The sequence below is a fragment of the Anoplopoma fimbria genome, chromosome 13 (genome assembly GCF_027596085.1).
Source record: "Anoplopoma fimbria isolate UVic2021 breed Golden Eagle Sablefish chromosome 13, Afim_UVic_2022, whole genome shotgun sequence".
Classification (NCBI taxonomy): domain Eukaryota; kingdom Metazoa; phylum Chordata; class Actinopteri; order Perciformes; family Anoplopomatidae; genus Anoplopoma; species Anoplopoma fimbria.
In genome coordinates, this window is record NC_072461.1 from 3,475,854 (window position 1) to 3,495,869 (window position 20,016).

General features: G+C 38.6%; 3 protein-coding genes across 3 annotated transcripts; all 3 read right to left on the reverse strand.

Moving 5' to 3' along the window:
- Window positions 1–72: 72 nt before the first annotated feature.
- On the reverse strand, window positions 73–4,374 carry zgc:158398 (uncharacterized protein LOC568894 homolog). The gene is given in 8 exon segments (XM_054611341.1): window positions 73–1,585; window positions 1,737–1,877; window positions 1,974–2,115; window positions 2,255–2,354; window positions 2,437–2,670; window positions 2,673–2,688; window positions 2,828–3,018; window positions 4,261–4,374. Coding segments are annotated over 7 exon segments (831 nt in total). The 5' UTR covers window positions 3,005–3,018; window positions 4,261–4,374; the 3' UTR covers window positions 73–1,564.
- Window positions 4,375–6,411: 2,037 nt separating this feature from the next.
- Window positions 6,412–10,871, reverse strand: plbd2 (phospholipase B domain containing 2). Its single transcript, XM_054611142.1, has 12 exons — window positions 10,643–10,871; window positions 10,365–10,458; window positions 10,097–10,255; window positions 9,893–9,993; window positions 9,559–9,773; window positions 8,858–8,952; window positions 8,580–8,740; window positions 8,123–8,218; window positions 7,935–8,006; window positions 7,685–7,837; window positions 7,431–7,593; window positions 6,412–7,271 (listed from the first exon to the last, which is right to left on the reverse strand). Exons 1-12 carry the CDS (start codon window positions 10,843–10,845, stop codon window positions 7,101–7,103), a joined length of 1,683 nt encoding a protein of 560 aa, XP_054467117.1. The 5' UTR covers window positions 10,846–10,871; the 3' UTR covers window positions 6,412–7,100.
- Window positions 10,872–11,247: 376 nt separating this feature from the next.
- On the reverse strand, window positions 11,248–18,817 carry rbm19 (RNA binding motif protein 19). Its single transcript, XM_054610803.1, has 24 exons — window positions 18,684–18,817; window positions 18,413–18,595; window positions 18,207–18,320; window positions 17,660–17,701; window positions 16,971–17,181; window positions 16,272–16,525; window positions 16,123–16,182; window positions 15,936–16,014; window positions 15,662–15,733; window positions 15,343–15,552; window positions 15,121–15,251; window positions 14,856–14,983; window positions 14,640–14,736; window positions 13,903–14,013; window positions 13,578–13,778; window positions 13,421–13,490; window positions 13,141–13,292; window positions 12,981–13,041; window positions 12,655–12,734; window positions 12,515–12,570; window positions 12,100–12,216; window positions 11,890–11,995; window positions 11,677–11,797; window positions 11,248–11,581 (listed from the first exon to the last, which is right to left on the reverse strand). Exons 1-24 carry the CDS (start codon window positions 18,717–18,719, stop codon window positions 11,502–11,504), a joined length of 2,772 nt encoding a protein of 923 aa, XP_054466778.1. The 5' UTR covers window positions 18,720–18,817; the 3' UTR covers window positions 11,248–11,501.
- Window positions 18,818–20,016: the final 1,199 nt, after the last annotated feature.

The window sequence follows — 20,016 nt, forward strand, 5'->3', positions numbered from 1 at the left end:
TCAGTGAAACGCTGACTAACTGGAGAACATTTTGTTTATTGTGTGTTTGACAACAGATCATTATTGACAATACAGACACGTTTGGCAGTGGCTCCTCTGATTTTTGTATTTCTTCACAATAAGGTCACTTTGACAATGATGAACCTGGGATAATCTGAACAGATGTAAAGCAAATTTCAAGTCTCTGCTAGTTGATTTTCATACTGCATTAAAAAGAAACCAATGGCTTCCAGAAGAAAGCCCCCAATAAAAAATCCTAAATAATTATTATTTAGAAAATGCTAAACAGTTATATAAGGTACTGCATATTTGATTGCTCAGGTCTTTTTAAAGAAACATTTAAACCATGGATCAAAATTCAGATCTCTATGTTTGATCTCCCTATTCCATTGCTGGTCCTGGGTTGACAAAACTGATTACATCTGTCTGTATATATAATATTTTTTTACTTATTTAATATTCTTTACTGTTTTCACTGCTTATTTATTTATAATACTTGTTTTGCACTATACTCTATGCTGCTGTAAATCCTGTAAATGTACCCGCTGCTGGACTAATAAAGGATTATCTTATCTTATCTTACATAACCCTTTATTGATGCCAAGAGGGGACAATCAATAACATAGCCAAGTTTGTAAGGTCATGACTTTATTGTAATTTAGATGAGTAACTGCAAAAGCGTATAATAACCAGTATTGTGTGTGCATCAATCAAGTCTTAAGGGTTACATTAATAGCTTTTCTTCATTTGGCCGAACAACAAATAAAACAGGTGTTGGGTACTAGAAAATTGTGTTTGAAAACAGGATACCTTCTTGACTAGTTATCGGTTTCTTAGCTTCTGGACAGACTGAGATACTCAGAGTCTAGATGACATGTCAGTTTATTACACTAGTAATTTACATGCACACAATGTAAGTGTCCTATTAACTCTTTGTTATTAAACAAATAATACAAATGACCTGTATAGCCCATTTCCCACAAGTAACAGAGTAAAGCTGGCAAATGTGGGAACTGAAGTAAACATAGCACGCACTGCACATAATGGATTGGATAGTGAATGTACGAGTGAGGCATTACCATCTGAAGAGTTAATTAATCTATACCATGGTCCCATTAAATATTATACATCTCCTATATCACATCCATGTTTCTCACTTGGATATTGTATACTATTCCAGTGTCCTATAACTGGAATGCACCACTGATTAAGTATTGCAGTTTCATAAAGTTGAGAAACTTGTGTGAGACATATTAGAAATGTTCAGAATTGATAAAGCGGACGCTATAATATCTTCACTTCGCAGTATGCTACATAAATATCTAGTCTTCAAACCCAAGCAGAGATAACCCTAATGACACTACCAGGGTTAATTTCTCACTCTTTTACAAGCTGCCTCCAGAGCTACAGAAGATGCTAGGCTGAATAGTACTTACTCCCCATGACGTGTAAACTTGTTTCTTATGTAAAATGGGTGGGTTGCCCCTTTAAAAGGAATGACACAAGTCGCCCTTTTCTCTCCACCACCAACTGATTTCTTTAGGATGCAGCGGGTGAAAAATGTTCAGGTGTCAATCAAGGGCTCCTGCAAATGAAGTAAAACATTAAGGTTAGGTTAAAACTGTATTTTCTGAAATATGCAGAGACTTGGATATCTAGATGCTGCCAATATGTCTAGATGTTCAATCAGAATGCCTAATCTTTACCATAGTCAGAGATAAAAATAAATAACTTACATTTTGCGGATCCATTCCATTCCAATGGTAGCGGCGCATTGGTGAATGTGTCATACTAGCAGCTACACAGAGTATGAAGCAAACTCCAAGGAGACACACACTGGCTTGCAACAGATGTCGCACTGCCACACTCTGCTCCTCCTAAAGAATGAAAGCAGAGAATGACTGACAGGAAGACAAATTGGTATCTGTATTACGGCTGAGCAAGTTACGATGTGCATGTGTGACATGCTGTACCTGAGTTAACATGACAGTGAGTGTGGGGTCATTCGTTGAGTGTAGACGGTAGCAGGTTTGTGATGCTGTAGGCAGCCGGTTACCCGCTTCCACATGGATGGGTGAAATGTTTTTCTCAAACACAGGGCACTCTGGAGGAACTCTTCATTTAAGTAAACAGTATATGCATGAAAACACACAAAAATACAGAATCATGAGTTGACAGATGTTGTGTTTATATACCTAAGCAGTTGGTGATTTAAATTATGGAATCTTAGGAACACAAATGTGAACAAACTTACAGACTCATGGGCAGGAGGTGCGCTGGAGCACTTATGGTGAGACAGGTGTAGGTGTCATTTCCAGACAAAAACTCTAGAGTCACATTAACAATCTCATTGCCTGGGGAGTAAAACAATTGATCATGGATTATTCAAGCACTATGCTTAATTTTACAACCAAACCAATGAACCGCAATACCAACCTCCAAGTTGTAACTGACTGGCTCTCATGGCAGTGAGTAAACCGAGGTCTATCAGAGAGCCACTGTTTGAGTTAGTAGTCACAGTCAGAGGAACCTTGACACGCAGAGTGATGAGAGAGGGAGTCTTTGTAGAGTTAACTGAAGTGTCTCTATCCAGCAGATCAGGGGGGGCTGGCAATGCAAGCTCAGATGAACTTGTGTTGGATTTCACACACAACTGGAACTGAGAAAGTGCAGTAGTTGGTTCCAGTCCTAAAAGAAAAATGAAATGTACGATCAGTATCAGCTCAGGACACACAAGCACACATGCAGTCACATGTCATGATTATGAATTGCAAAAAAAAAACTTGTACTCTTTTAAAGACTTACAACATTGAATAAGTGTCCTTACCTCTGCTGTGTCAGGGTTAGGCAGTAGTGTGTGTGTGTAGGTGTAAGAGCTGAGGCAGATAAAGGAGACAGCTAGAGCCAACAGACACAGGAAAAATGTAACCCCTGGAGGATTCTGGGACACATAATCTCTAAGGTTGGTCACCGGCTGCCAGAAACCCATCATCAGACTCCACATACACCTGCCCCAAGCTGTAAACAGAGGTCAATCATGTCAGTTACTAAAGTTGTCACAGCTTCTTGTCTACAGTAACGTTGGTAGTGCTAATGGGTGTGTTTCATGAACTTTGGTCGCTTGTTTGAACTGGGTCAATGCATTTGTTCAACCTAACGCAAGATGTTCAGGGCTGTTTCATTGAGGATTGCAAAACCCCCACAGGTCGGCGGGTGGGCGGCTGTGGCGTAGTGGAGAGCAAGGTAGTTCTCCAATCAGAGGATCGGTGGTTCGATACCCGGCTTCGGCAGTCGATGTGTCCTTGGGCAAGATACTTAACCCCAAGTTGCTCCTGAAGGCTTGCCATCGGTGTGGACTGGATGTTGCATGAATGTTAGTTAGAGTCTGATGGTGGCACCTTGCATGGTAGCCTGTCATCAGTGTGTGAATGGGTGAATGATATGTAATATACTACTGATTGTAAGTCGCTTTGGATAAAAGCGTCTGCTAAATGACTGTAATGTAATGTAATGTAATGGGTGTGTTTCATGAACTTTGGTCGCTTGTTTGAACTGGGTCAATGCATTTGTTCAACCTAACGCAAGATGTTCAGGGCTGTTTCATTGAGGATTGCAAAACATGTCTTTGGGTGATTGTATGTTACCTCCCCCAGGTCTTTCTTTCAGACATGTCTTTGGGTGATAGCATAGTAGCGTAGAACTTATCCTATTCGTAGTAGTTTGTAGCACTTACTATATTCGAATTAGTCTGTTGCAATTATTGTTTTCAGTAATTTGCCTCTGCACTATACTTTTGCTCTGGCTTATGCTTTAAGATGCTTGTTTAAGAAAGGAGATGCACTTATGACTTCTGGTGACTAGTAGTTCTCTTGAATACCTATGTTGAATACACTTCCTGTAAGTCGCTTTGGATAAAAGCGTCTGCTAAATGACTGTAATGTAATGTAAATGTAATGTAGAAAACAAGATAAACAAACAGTGGTCTGGGCACTTAGCTACCATATGCCTGAGTGTAGTTCTACAAAAACAAGGCATTAAAGGTGACTTTCTGCACTAACTGAGGCGAAAAGCCACCTTTCGACATACGTTTGCAGTACGAAGGATAACACACATTTAGCTGGTCCAGACTACAGAGACACAGGACGTCTGTAACGTGTCTACCACGTCGAGCAACCAGCTCCATTCACAAAATAACTGCAACGTGAGCTTACTTTCAATGTTATGTTGCTAACCAACTAGCTGAGAAACATAAATCCATACCTTGAATTTGAATCTTCTCCTATCACGTCGCAACTTTTTGAACACACCCGGAGCTCAACATCTTAAGGGTTCAGAGATAACTTCACGACAGCGATGTCAATATACGGGAGTGAGCTGCCATGACGACGAGCGTGACGCGACCTACGTGACGTCACCATGACACTCTGTAGCCAAGCCGCCAGTGAGCACCTCTGTTAAGCTCTTTTACCATTTATGAGGTATACTCTATATTAATAACTGATATCTGTAATAATATTTTGCCTAGTCAAAACTCTAATTCAAGATATCTGTAATAATATTTTGACTAGTCAAAACTCTAATTCAAGATATCTGTAATAATATTTTGCCTAGTCAAAACTAATTCAAGATATCTGTAATAATATTTTGACTAGTCAAAACTCTAATTCAAGATATCTAGTCAAAACTCTAATTCAAGATATCTGTAATAATATTTTGACTAGTCAAAACTCTAATTCAAGATATCTGTAATAATATTTTGCCTAGTCAAAACTCTATATTTTTTTGACCTAGTCAAAACTCTAATTCAAGATATCTGTAATAATATTTTGACTAGTCAAAACTCTAATTCAAGATATCTGTAATAATATTTTGCCTAGTCAAAACTCTAATTCAAGATAAATAATATTTTGACTAGTCAAAACTCTAATTATCTGATAATATCTGTTTTTTTGACTAGTCAAAACTCTAATTCAAGATATCTGTAATAATATTTTGCCTAGTCAAAACTCTAATTCAAGTATCAAAATATTTATTTTGCCTAGTCAAAACTCTAATTCAAGATATCTGTAATAATATTTTGCCTAGTCAAAACTCTAATTCAAGATATCTGTAATAATATTTTGCCTAGTCAAAACTCTAATTCAAGATATCTAATAATATTTTGTCAAAACTCTAATTCAAGATATCTGTAATAATATTTTAATAATATTTTGACTAGTCAAAACTCTAATTCAAGATATCTGTAATAATATTTTGACTAGTCAAAACTCTAATTCAAGATATCTGTAATAATATTTTGACTATCAAAACTCTAATTCAAGATATCTGTAATAATATTTTTGACTAGTCAAAACTAATTCAAATATCTGTAATAATATTTTGCCTAGTCAATTCAAGATCAAGATATCTGTAATAATATTTTGACTAGTCAAAACTCTAATTCAAGATATCTGTAATAATATTTTGACTAGTCAAAACTCTAATTCAAGATATCTGTAATAATATTTTGCCTAGTCAAAACTCTAATTCAAGATATCTGTAATAATATTTTGCCTAGTCAAAACTTTTCAAGATATCTAATAATATTTTGTAGTCAAAACTCTAATTCAAGATATCTGTAATAATATTTTGACTAGTCAAAACTCTAATTCAAGATATCTGTAATAATATTTTGCCTTGTCAAAACTCTAATTCAAGATATCTGTAATAATATTTTGCCTTCTAATTCAAGATATCTGTAATAATATTTTGCCTAAAAACTCTAATTCAAGATATCTGTAATAATATTTTGCCTAGTCAAAACTCTAATTCAAGATATCTGTAATAATATTTTGACTAGTCAAAACTCTAATTCAAGATATCTGTAATAATATTTTGACTAGTCAAAACTCTAATTCAAGATATCTGTAATAATATTTTGACTAGTCAAAACTCTAATTCAAGATATCTGTAATAATATTTTGCCTTGTCAAAACTCTAATTCAAGATATCTGTAATAATATTTTGACTAGTCAAAACTCTAATTCAAGATATCTGTAATAATATTTTGCCTAGTCAAAACTCTAATTCAAGATATCTGTAATAATATTTTGACTAGTCAAAACTCTAATTCAAGATATCTGTAAATTCAATATTTTTTGACTAGTCAAAACTCTAATTCAAGATATCTGTAATAATATTTTGACTAGTCAAAACTCTAATTCAAGATATCTGTAATAATATTTTGCCTAGTCAAAACTCTAATTCAAGATATCTGTAATAATATTTTGACTAGTCAAAACTTGAATATGCCTGGGCTGTGACTATCTACTCATACCATTTTTGAAGATGAAACTAGCTTATTAAGATAAAGCAAAATGTCTTGCATGTTTTTAAAAGAACTACATGGTGAGAAAAAGGCAACGATTTGGGCACTTTATTGAGAAAATCATACAATGCATTGTATCAGATTTATTCAAAAACTATTTGACTCATGATCAAAACATTTGCCTACACTTAGTGATTTATTCAAAAAAGGTATAGTCTTGTCGAAAAAATGTTCAACTCCATTAACTCATCAGAATTTAAATAGGTAGAATTTACATGTTGACATAGATATAAAATCATATATATATATGTAGAAGCTTCCACTTACATCAGCAAGGTTGTGAAGGGTTTTTCATATTGCCTTACATTTAAAGCTCTCTCTAACAATGTGTGCTTTAATTATGCAAATAGTTCCATTACTGTAATACTTCATTTTTATCATGAATTTTATTGCCACTCTCCTGAGAATCAATAATGTTACTATCTTATGGCTGTCCAGGTCCAAAGAAATCCTTAGTCGACTAACGCTCATACGCAACTTGTTGATCGATCTATTAGAAGATTTAATCAACAGATCTGTAAAACCTGAGTTTCTCCGCAAAGAATCAAACAAAAACAACACTTGTGTCTCCTTAGACTAAAATTACAGGTTAGTCAGCTAATCGGGGGCAGCCCTAGACATTCATAAAAGGCATGTCACATTGATTCTAAGTATCTTTTCCCTTTTTCAAAACTTCAAACAGCTGGCAGTATTTACACTGATCATGCCACTTGTATATACGGCGTAATAACAGTTAAGGAGTCCAGGTGACTTTTATAGGCTTGAATGCCCAAGTATCAGGGTGACCCATGTGCATCAGGTCTTTATAAGGTGATGTGCTCCACTGGAAGGGTGGCACCTGGTCCCATGTTGGTCCGCTCACTGCCAGCATACCATAGTCACGAAACATCCCAAAGGAGGTCATCTTCACAGAAAAACACATAACGCATCAGATTTAGCAGACATCTCTTTAACATACTACAGTTCGATTTAAGCACAAACAAGATTTGCGGATCATGATGGATAGTAGTATGGGCAGAAAAATGGATGATGGCAAGAAATTAAATGAAAATTAAATCAAAACCTTCATGTCTGTTCCTCCATGGGACCTCTGCCTTAAGGCGCCAAACGGATATGTGCCATTAGCCGGGTTCAGGTCTGAACGGGCTGAGATAGCATTCTCTCCATTCGCAGGTGGATCACAGCCTTCACACTTGGACAATGGGTCTTCCTTAAAGTTATTATACCTGAGGATAGACACAGCATATCATAAATAAAACATGATTTTTGTCATTAGCATAAAGAAATATAAAATCTAACGTTAAATTTTGTTTGTACCTCATAAGGCGGACCATTGAGTCCACATCTGTGACAGCTGTCTGGTTTCTCCTGAATATCTGAGCCCGAGGATTATTGTCCAGAGAGAACCACGGACCAAACTTCTCAACCAGCTCATTGCAGCCACTGGCATTGAATATGTCTACGTAGTACCTATATATTAACAGAAGACAATTTTACATATAAAACAATTAGAACACACGTAATCTATAGCATATATTAACATTAAACTTTCAACTTGGATACTTACGGTATGTTGTAACTTGCCCAGTATCCTTTCTCCAGCAGTTCCTGAGTTTTATCAGAGTAGACAATTTGTCCGCTGCAGCATAAAAAGATTAGAAAAGCTTATTTTAGCAGACAGGTTTAGAAGTCATAAACATAAATACTGAAATAAAAAAATTGTGTTTTGATTAAAGATCTGGTGCAAAGACTTACGGAATCTGCTCCAGTACAACAAAGAGCTCCTCTTTAATGTCAGTTCTTCCTGGAGTGAAGTGGTTATAGTCCACAATCATCCACTGGTTGTTATACCTACAAAGCACACATATTATCTAGCGTTTACAGATTTTTATTAATTTATTTACTGTTTATCCATGCAGTTGGTGATTTAATTTCATTATAGGCGATATTGATATTGATTGACTCAACAGACTGACTGTCTTAGTGGACCCAACAGGCTTCTCATGTAACTCCTGATTATAAATGCCCTTTCTCTGCTCCACTTCCACAATGCAGTCACACAAAGCCTTATCTAATCTTGTGATCAATTGGAATTTTGAACACAGGACAAATAGCAAAAGACAACACAGCCTGGATTTCATCAAGACAAAGTGGTGATAATGTTGGTTAAAAAGTAATCCGAGACAGTTTCTTTTTGATGTGTAAAACTCACGTTCCACTGTTGTACTTGCTGAATATCATGGCCCACTCTTTGCCAGTAGCAGCCAGACGATTGGCCACAATGTTCCTCAACCACTCCATGACAGCTCCTGTTGGCTGAACAAACTTCCAGAGAGCAGGGTTATTGTTGCCAATGGTGGTTTCCAAGGTAACCTGGAGACAGGAGATAGATTAAGAAAAATAAACCAGCCAAACGATAAAAACACATTCAAATACTGCATTTTATTCTTAACACTCAGTTCTATGATGTCAAGTACAAACAGTTCTCACCAAGCCACTGCTTAGGATATAAAAGTCATCTCCAGAGAAGATCGATCCAGGATAAGAGGAGAACGCCTGAGTTCCTCCAGGAATAAAACCCTCTTCTGATAAAAAAAAAAAGGATCAAGCACATAATAAAGTTAGACAAATCTGTATTCACATAATATAAAGCAACAACACAATCAGTCCATTATTGGAGCTTGAAACAAATTTTAGGATAGAGCTTGTAGACATTTAGCTTAGCTTAGCCTAGCATAAAGACTGGAAACAGGGGGAAACAGCTAGCCTGGCTATGTCCAATTAGCACCTATGAAGATCACTAATAGACACATAATATCTCATTTGTTTAAGCCTTACAAAACCCAAAGTGTAATTTGTGTATTTCCTGGATTCTCATTGTCACCATGAGTTGTCAGGCAACCAGCCTAGGCCCCTTATAAATCAAGACTTTGTTGCCTTTGGACATAGCCAGGCTAGCTGTTCACCTGTGTCTAATCTTTATGCTACCATAAGCCAAGCTAACGAGCGGCTGGCTGCAGCTTCATATTTACTGTAAAGAAGCAGGAGTGTTATTTAACTTTTGATCCAACTCTCACGAAGCAAATACAGTTTTTTGGCCAAATGTTTAACTAATCCCATAATGTAAGAAATGAGGGACTCTAGAGTAGGAGCAATGATAAACAGAGGACACACTTGCATAAGTAAACTACCTGAAGGAGAAACTCTAAAGGCAAACATGTATTTCTTCATAATGCGCAGCATGGACTGGTAGGTGGCCCAGGTGTCATGTGACACCAGCAGCTCCTTATTGTTTGGCAGCAGCTTAATGAGAGCAGAACAGGAGCCAGATCCAAGAGGTCTAGTTTGGCTGGATTTGTTTAGAGCAGATTCCAAGTCCTCCAGATCCCCGCCTATTTGAAAAAGTCTGGTTGGACAGAGAAGAGGTGGAGAGTGTGAGACAACCGTGAAGAACAAGGTTTAGGATCTCAGGAACAGCGAAAAAACATGTTTGATTGATAATGAAAAATGGAGATAACCACTTACAGGAAGCCGAATGGGTTGAAGGAGAACGACCCTAATGGAAATGACAGCTCGTCATTGAAGCTGTCCTCCAGACCTTTCAGCTGCAGCAGCGCCAGACGCACCTGACAAGAAATACTGATCGTGAAACATCATATTTAAGGCATTTTACATTTTTGTATCCATGAAAGGGAATATTATATTATCCTTCAAGTGTTCATTGTGTACCTGGTACCAGTAGGGTGAACTGGGCTGCTTCTCCACTTGCTCCTGAACCCACTGCAAATTGGTTGCGATGAAGGCCTTAAGGCGCTCACAGTAACCGGATTGAGATGTGAAGGGCCCACAGTAATCCATCAGAGTGTTCATCCAGTGCTTATAGATGAGCTACAACAAACATACACCAAGTCATTAGATTAGGTTAAATGTAAAGTTAGTAAATAAAACATTCTGACTGTTTTGCAGGTCGAGCACAAACAGGATTGCATGAACTAACCTGAGATGTGACTGCAGCCTCCACTGCACCGGCTGCATAAGCCTGGATACTGTCATTGTACTGACTGCTGGTAGTGATCTCCAGGAAAGACCAGCTGAAAAGAGATCCCATGTAAATAAATAAATAAAAAAAATGATCTGTGTGCAGGTTTGGGTGCTTTACGTTTTTCATATTGATTGCACTAATTAAGGAAGAATGGCCTGTTCTGTGGGTGAGGAGAAGACAGAAAGCAGAAGTAGGCAAGACTTATTCAGAGAAAACAGACTTAGTGAACTCACCCTGATTTGTTAATGTCATCAGTGAAGTTTGCCCAAGCGACAAAGTCTTTCCGGTATCCCTCCTGAACCGACAGCTGTCCGGTGTGTTTGTCAATGACAGCGGTTCGTATTTCAGCTCCAACACACGCACACATACAACACAAAGCGGACAAAAACGCCTTAAAACTCCCAACAGCAAACGTCTTGTTTTGCCTGGACGCCATGTTGTCAAGAACAAGTCACATGATACCGCGGCTGACTAGACAGCTGACATTATACGGAAAGGTACTTTCAAAATAAAAGACCCCCCATTATGTCACTTTGAAGCTACACAACATGAGGTGTTAAAGACATTTTTGTTTTGATTACAAATTAAATTCTCACAATTTAATGATTTATTTAGCCAATCTATTCTTTTGATTTATGAATTTATGTTAAATTAACATTTTGAGATTTCTTTCTGGATCTATTGCGATTAATCGGATGATAATCAGCTCACAGAGGGGAGAGGTGGGACTGGGTCTTGGTTTTTTTTCAGCAAAACGTAGGAAGCATGTGTAGAACAGGCATTAGCACAGTCCTAGACCTCACAATAATTAGAAAAAGTAAAACAGGACACGACATGAGACTTTTAAAACATGAAATAAAATTTTATAGAAAAACTAACAGCGGTCCAATTATATTTCTTTGAGGCATCATTTTATACAATCCATTAGAAATCATGTAAGAAATCCCACAAAGTTGATGAATTCATTATAATTAGTTCCTTCTGCACACGCCACTCAGGTCCTTATTTTGTTCACAGTCCGTTTCATACTGAAAAATAGTGAAGGGCTGGTCAGAGTGGAGGCTTCGAAAGGGATAATAGCGTTGAGGGAACTCAGTCTTCCCCACCTCCAGTTTCAATCGTCTCCATTATTCCCTCCATAACTTCTGTTTTTCGCTGTTTTTTGGAAGCCACTGTCATGGAGGATAAATAATATAGAGGAATAAAATCAATAAACAGCGCAGTTGTTTTCATTTCTTCATGTTGTTACAAAAGTTTGTTGATTTACCATGAAAATGTTCGGCTGTTTTCCGTCTCAATGTCTCTACTGTTTCCTCAGCATCAGCCCACTCCAGCACGAGGCGTCTCCCGTACAGATGGGTGCTGTGGCACAGAGCAGCAAATGCTTTCTGTGGAGAAAACAGGAGTATAGTATTTTTGATCAGCACCAGAGGACAGTAGATGTCCTAAATACATGTCTGAAAGCTCACACAACACAAACCTTAGCATCCTGTTTGGTGAGGAAGTCAATAAAGCCAAAGCCTCTATGATTCCCTGAACCAGCTGCTTTCTTTGGAAGACGGACTGTCTTCAACTCTCCAAATGTACTGAAAGGACATAGGGAAGAAATCATATTATTGTTTAATGATCCCGCTCAAAACATTCTCCACACAGTGTGAATAAAAAACAGTTGTGTGCATTTGACACCTACCAGAAGAGTTCCCGAATTTCCCTGACAGTCGCTTGGAAGGGGACGTTTCGCACAAGGATCTTGGAGCCTGTCTGTTTCTTCTCATCTTGCCTCTTCTTCCGTGACACTTCAGGAGTCCTGTGTGAGTAGTGACAACAGAAGTAAGGTTTACATACCAAGCCTCCAGCTAAAGTCGAACCCACAAACATTAGAGTCAATATTTGAAATACGAAAAAATTAAACACTTAAAGCACATTTCACACCACACACTATTTTAGATTGGTGCTGATGCAGACACCTGAGCCTAATTATCAAATGTCCTGGTTTATTACTTAGTACTTTACTCTTAATACTTCTTTGTAAACCTAATTAATAGATCACCATTCTTATTCTTCACCACAATCAAAGTATAAAACCCTTCTGATGCAAATCTTACCTTGTGGCTCTCTCAGAAATCTTCAGCTCTAGCTGGTGATCATCGACAGTACAGTGCTGGAGGAGGATTGAGACAAAGAACACTCTTTAGTCAAGGACCAGGTTGCAGAGGAAGGTTGTTAGAAGGAGTATAGTACATACCTGTAGTTGCCTCAGGGCTTTCTGTGCTGCCTCTGCTGTCTGATATTGGACAAAGCCGTAGCCCATGGACAACATTTTGCCTGGAAATCAAACTAACATTGTAAGTAGGTTGTGAACACTGATTCAGAGATTCAATAGAAAAATAAAACATGTACAGACATCTCCTGCAAAGCCTGAGACAATGCTAATGTCTTCTCTTCTAATAGAATCCCATGTTCAAATAAATCATATGTAACTTTGGTACATATATGTATCAATATCCCTTTTCTAAATCATAGTATACACTGCTATGTCATGTTACATTTACACATGTGAAAGATCCGTACCTGTTTTATCTTTCTTCTTGGAGATGGTGCAGGATGTGATCTTGCCACATTTTGAGAAAGTCTGCAACAAACGAAGTAAACAATATTAAACATGCTATGATTAAACCCTCATTCAGTATTACCAAACCTTACTGAGGGTTGAATTTATTAATTGACCCACCTCCTGTAGTTTCTCCTCTGTCGTGCTGAAATTAAGATTCTTAATAAAAAGTGTGGAACCAGGAGCAGATTCCTCTTCCTCCTCCTCCTCATCTTCTTCTTCTTCTTCTTGACCCTTCTTCTCCTCTTTCTTTGCATCCTCTTTTTGTACTTCTTGAAAGACAGAGGAAAAATTGTTTTTCGTTATTACAAATGATACTTTTGTGCCTTAAAAAAAAATACAAAACTTGAAAAAGATTGTGTAGTATTGTATGTTTACGAGTGTGTTTAAGTGATTTTACCTGTTTCTGGTTTGGCTGCCACAAACACCCCCACAGGTGCCCACTCCAAATATAGTGGGACGTGTTGGAACTACGGTTTTCAGAGATACAGTCAGTTCAGTTAAAGCTTTTAAAGTGCCTCAAACATATGCTTGCTGGTATAAAGCTATACACAAACCTTGCTGTAGGCCAGCCGAGTGAAAGCCCGCTTTGCCTCAGTTGGCTCAAGGAACTCGATGATGGCGGTGAGGCCTGAGGGCGGCAGCAGCACTCGGCCCAAAGAGCCATGAGGTGAGAAAAGCTCCTCCAACTCTGACGTTGTTACTCCAGCTGGAAGGTTTTTCACCAGGATCACCGTTGTACTCCTCGCTGCTGCCGCCTGTACAGCAGGGCGAACGACACACACAGGAAACAATCTTAACCAAGGTAACTGCATTATGGGCACGGTGAAATGTTTAAAGACAATTTAGCAACGTGTAAATGTGAGTGTGTGGTCAGCATACCTGACTAAAGGAATCCAGACTGACACCGTTGTCTAGTAGAAACTGCCGGGTCTCTTGAACAATCTGTGTCTCACCCAGAGCCATCCTCACTGCAAGACTTCCCTTTGACTCCTGGACCAGAGAAGTATAAAGAAACTTTAAATACTGCTGCTCAGTTTGCCTAATGAAACACATGTTGATGTAGCTGCAACAGATGAAAAGATGCATTTACACAGACATTTGAATGGAATGGCTGCATTGGCATGGCAAGAGGTGCCAGGCAACAGGTCTCACAGCAGAGGACCACAGCAAAAAAACACACAGTCGTCCAGCAAAAAGGCTGAACCTGGCTCAACTTTTGCCCTAAAGCAATGCAACGTCATCCAGAAAGGTCCTGCTTTGACCAGTTGAATACATGCATGCATTCTTAGTAGATACATTTTTTATCATGAAAGGCATATTTTACCATCTATCGTTAAAGATAAAACATGTCCGCCATGATGACCTTCCAGAGCAGTAAAATCCTTCCTCTTAACTTTATAAATCCCTTTGCAGTGTTTTGACAATTGACAAACCTTCAAACTTATGAATCCGTTATCCAAACTGGACTTGGAAAGTACTTCATCACCTCACTGGTACCTCAACAATTTGAATTCCCCATGCTTTGTTTTAATGCAGGAATGCTTTCAGTCTGAACACCCGCTAACTCTTGAGTTGATGACCATTCATGTAGACGGACAGGATAAAGCATTACTCACATGGTCAAGGACTTGGCTTTTTGTGGTGTTGTATTTTTCCGCAATGGCATCTGCCACTGCACTTGTGCCCAGAAACAAGGCGTTCCAGTTGTGGGAGCTAGAAGGTTATAAGAGGAATGAGGGACGGCTCATGTAATTGAATAGAAACAAATATAATTCATATTTATGAGTAAATTCAAAAGCACAGAAGCAGGGGGTAAATTTAACTACATGTACCTGGAACTAGAAGCTTTATTTTTAGCATCTTTTTCCTTTTTGTAAGACGAAGAGCCAGGACCACCGGCATCTGAAGAGTCCGTCTTTTCCTTCTTCAGGGTGGAGGGAAGCAGGTGAAGCATCCTGCCCTAAAAGCATGAGAGAATGAATGTTTCTAATCGGCCTAAACTTAATTTGAAAATGAAGTTGTACTACTGAATCCAGAGGCCATAACAGGTCCTGTGGTAAACTTATGTATCTCAAACATCAGTTGGACATCAAATACCTGAAATACATGTCCGTCCAGCTGAGCCAGAGCTGTCACAGCATTCTCTGGTATCATGTACGTTACGAAAGCGAATCCTTTAGGTTTCTTGGTTAGATTGTCAATAGGGAAGAGCATCTCCGATAAAGGACCTGTAAAGATAGTAAAGTTATCATCACCTCTTAAAAGAGTGAAAGCCTGTGTCAACTCGTATGTGAATGAAAGATGTTTTTTTGAATTCACCATGTTTAGCAAAAAGCTCTTTGATCTCCTCCTCAGTGCAGGTGTAAGGAAGGTTCCTGATGAAGAGGCGACCTGACTCGGCAACATCTTCCTCTTCCTCATCCTCCTTCAGCTTCCTGGTGAAGTTCCTGTCAATTTCTTTGTCCTTTCTGTCTCTCTTGCCTTTACCCCCAGAGGCATCCACACGGAATACCTCAATGTAACGCCCGCCTAAAAACACAGTCAGAAGGTTAGCACAGTTAGCCAGGAACAGTCATCACATACAGCTTGGGGTCAATGATAATTTAGCAAATTGGACATAGGATATATTATTTCTCACCTATGTAGTCTTTATTCCTCTTCATAGCCTTTTCCACCTCTTCATCAGAGTGCAAGTCCACATATACATAACCTGAAACACACACACACACACACACACAGACAGACAGACAGACAGACAGACAGACAGACAGACAGACAGACAGACAGAGAGTCAGTCAACATAGACACATACAGTGCATCCATCTACCCAACAGACATGTGCTGTAGATGATAATATATCTGTGATTTTTTTTTGTTGTTGACATTATTGAAAAATGCCTTCAATAACATACCTGTTCTATTTCCGCTTTCGTTCTTCCCAATCCTGATCGCTGCAGGTTTCAGCGGCGTCATGAACTCTCGGATTTGTTGCTATTGGTGTCACACACAAAAAAATGTTTTGATCATAGATGCAGATAATGAAATACAAAACAATATCACTGCTACTGCTCTGACACCAGGAAGCTCTTGTTCACTCACCTCTTTCACGTTGAACGGGGCTCCTCTCAGCTTCACTGTGAACTCTGTCGATGGCTCCATCTGCAACAAAAAGATGTGCGTGTAAACCAGAAAACAAATACTATGCTGTACTGAAAAGTATTGTTTAATGTGTAGATTTAAACAGTCACCTCTTGCTTGGCATTTTTCTTGGCTTTGCTCTGCTTCTTATCCTCAGAAGAAACTGAGGTTTTGGTCTTTGACACGTTGTCTCGGTCACCGCTCTCGTAGGCGCTGTCTGTGTGCTGCACGGGACCACAATCCTCATTTTCCTCACCATCATGCTTCTCTTCACTCTCTTCCATTGTGTCGTCTGTCTGTGCCACCTTTGAGCGCAGGTACTCCATATCTGATAAGCCAGACTTCAGTGCTTCTTTAGTGGCACCTGAAAGCAACAAGGATACGGAGACCATCCAATCATGCACTTCTCTCTATATCTAAGCTTGTGATGTGAAGCATTTGTAACACAGTGATACATGTATTAATTGCTCTTCATTGACTGTAATCAGTACCCCACACATTAATTAATCTGTTGCAGCCTCATTCATACACACCATGTATGATTTTAATTCACTGTGCATATTGAAGATCATAATATGCACTTGAAAAGACCTAGAGGCCAGAATGAACTAACTGTCAAACATATTTCCAGGTTTAGAACTACAAAATTGCACAAAAATGCTAAAAAAGGTGATTGACATACAGTGCACCTGGTTTATGATAAACACATTGATACTGTGTAAATAAAGTCTTCAGAGGATCCAGATTCTAAACTGGGACCCAGCTTTCATCTACAGTACCTACACTAAAAAGGGACCACTGTTACCAACCTTCCTCTTCATCATCTCCGTCTTCCTCATCCTCTGACTGTTCTGAATCAAAGTTGAGGTAATCATCCGAAGCTGGCTTCTTCTTTCCCTGAGCCTTCGCCTGTTCATCAGGATTGGTTGTTTGCGGCACAGTGTCATTCCCCCAGGTTGGGGCTTGGCTTCGATTCTGATGCACTGACAGAAACTCCTTGAATCCCTGGTCCTCTTCCAGCTGAGACACACCACAAGTGGACACGAAATTATTAGAACTTACATAAACTAATAATTTAATATATAAATAACACTGTTTGTCAAAAACCCATAATAAAATTCAATCATTAAATATCACAGGCAGACACTGCGAGTATTAAGTACATGACACAATTAAAAAAACAATAAATTATTACAAGATCAGAACTGGGGTGATGTAGAGGGGATACTGTTGAATGAAATAAACTGACAGCCTGACAAATCTATGAGATGAAAATGTTTTAAGAAGGCTGATTAAGAGCTGGGTATCATTCATTTATCATTTTTTGTTGTTGTTTCAAGTGTCAATATAATTCTAAAAACTGTGCTATGTGCATATTTTGGTGGGTGCCATAAAAGTATTGATGTTTGATAGGCAGCCCGAGTTTGGTTTCATCTCATTCACATCTTATATAATTAACATTTAACAGACATAGTTGCTGATAATCACATGAACTTACATTTCCAAGTGTGCTGTCGGTTTCCTTTTTCGGTTTCTTTTTCTGAAGGCGAGAGAGACAGTGTTGCAGAAATGAACTACATTATTCTCCACAAAGATAACTGCATTACTCTGTGGCTATCCACACAGTAATATAGAAATGATTCTAGTCGGATAAAGTTGGACATTGTGGATTTGAATGTAAAAATGGTAATTGTTTCTTTCTAGTGTTAATGTAGGCTGTGGCGTAGTGGAGAGTAAGGTAGTTCTCCAATCAGAGGGTCGGTGGTTCGATACCCGGCCTCGGCAGTCGATGTGTCCTTGTGCAAGACACTTAACCCCAAGTTGCTCCTGAAGGCTTGCCATCGGTGTGGACTGGATGATGCATGAATGTTAGTTAGAGTCTGATGGTGGCACCTTGCATGGTAGCCTGTCATCAGTGTGTGAATGGGTGAATGATATGTAATATACTACTGATTGTAAGTCGCTTTGGATAAAAGCGTCTGCTAAATGACTGTAATGTAATGTAATGTAAATGTAACTTCTCGTCATTTTGTGTCAGTAGGTACCTTCTTGCTGTCAGTACCAGAAGGAGAGGAGGGTTTTTCCGGGCCTGAGCTCTGGGTATGTTTGCTCCAGGCTTTTGCTTTGGTGGGGTCTCCAAAAGCCTTACACATCTCCACCTGGAATACATGACAACCATTGGGTTCACAAATGGAAAACCAACAATGTCAACAACACGCATGCTCGGCTGTGCAGCCATGGCCGTCCGTACCGTCACTCTGGAGGTGTCCACGAAGCTCTTGTTGAAATGTTTCAGAGCTCTGTTCGCATCCTCCTCCGCTTTAAAACCCACGAAACCGAACTTTCGGAACTTGCCGTCCTTGGTAAACTTCAGAGAGCAGTCTGTCACTGTGCCAAAGGCATCAAACATGGACCTGAACCTGTCGTCTTTCATCTGCACACAAGACAACACAGTGATGTTACATCTTCATACGGGCTGAAACAAAGCAAAATGTCTGCTAACACCCGGGCGGGTTACTTACCCCATTAGGGAGATTTTTAACGATTAGTCTCGACATAGTTATAGCAGTTGTAAATCCACAAATACAGCGTAAACCTGTTTTTTAAATATATGTCAACAAACAAGCGTGGACGCTGCACTAGGACGCCATGTTGAGTGGGAGGAGCGTTTGTCCTTCGTCTTCTTCTTCGTCTGCTCCTTTTTCTTCTTCTCTTTCTCCGTATAAGCGCCATTCCGACATCTGCTGGCCTGGAGGACTAGAGTGTGGCAAAGAACAAATCTGCAGGAAAGTAAATTAAAGGCTTATTTGTCTTGACTTAATTTTTGTCATTCAATGCAAATTTAAATTTACAGCTTGTTGCTTTACATAATAAGATTTTCTGTACGATCATCTTATGAAATATGATGAATTGTTATTCATTAAACTACCTAAAAGTGTATACGTTTGAATTGTAAGAATTATAATTATGAATGAATGAATAAGATTTGCCTCACCAACTACAACAGTAAAATGCTACTTACATATTAAAGTATTAGTAAAAATAACCGAGTAATTTAATATACAACAGTATCACTCACAGGGGTCACTGTTCTACTTTTGATACTATAAGTACATTTTATTAGTAACACTTAAGTTCTTTAACTTTAATGTTGCAGCATTGCTAGTTTTACTAAAGGAAAGCATTTCAATACTTTCTCCACTACTCTCCATCACCTGATGCATCGGGGTAACTTAATTAATGTATGGTTCATTTTTGACATTTGGATAGTTTTAATGAGGAGATATTTATGATCCTAACAAATTATAGGATTTTATTATTACGTGGCCTCACAAAAAACCCACAAGTAGAAAGGCACAAAAAGCATTATTGTAAGAACTACATGTGCCATAAGGTGTCTGCAGACTCTGCAAATTGTAAACACCTAATGCTGGCCTGTGACTGTATATATAAATCGTTAGTGATTGTACATACAGTCAAAGCTAAATGAATGGGGGGAACTGAAAGTTACAGGTTGACTATATTTATTTTTTCATTTTATTGCAAATTTGACTATATGCACCACTAAGGTCCAATATCATCTGAAATGATAAGCAGCTCAAGACATGCCCTGCATTATTACTTTATCTCCAGGCCCTCTTGTTCAAGGGCCACTGTGTGAAAACCATATTTTTTATAATTGTTGTTTATGTTGTCCACAGTGTGTGACCTGGGGCAAATATTGCAGCACAAGCGTAGTGTTTTTGGAGCTAAGAGAGGTATAATTATGGGAAGTGTGCTATGAATACTGTACTTGGAAGAAAGAGGGGTGGACAGTAAAGTAAAGTAAAGCAAATTTTTGTTAATCTGGTCATG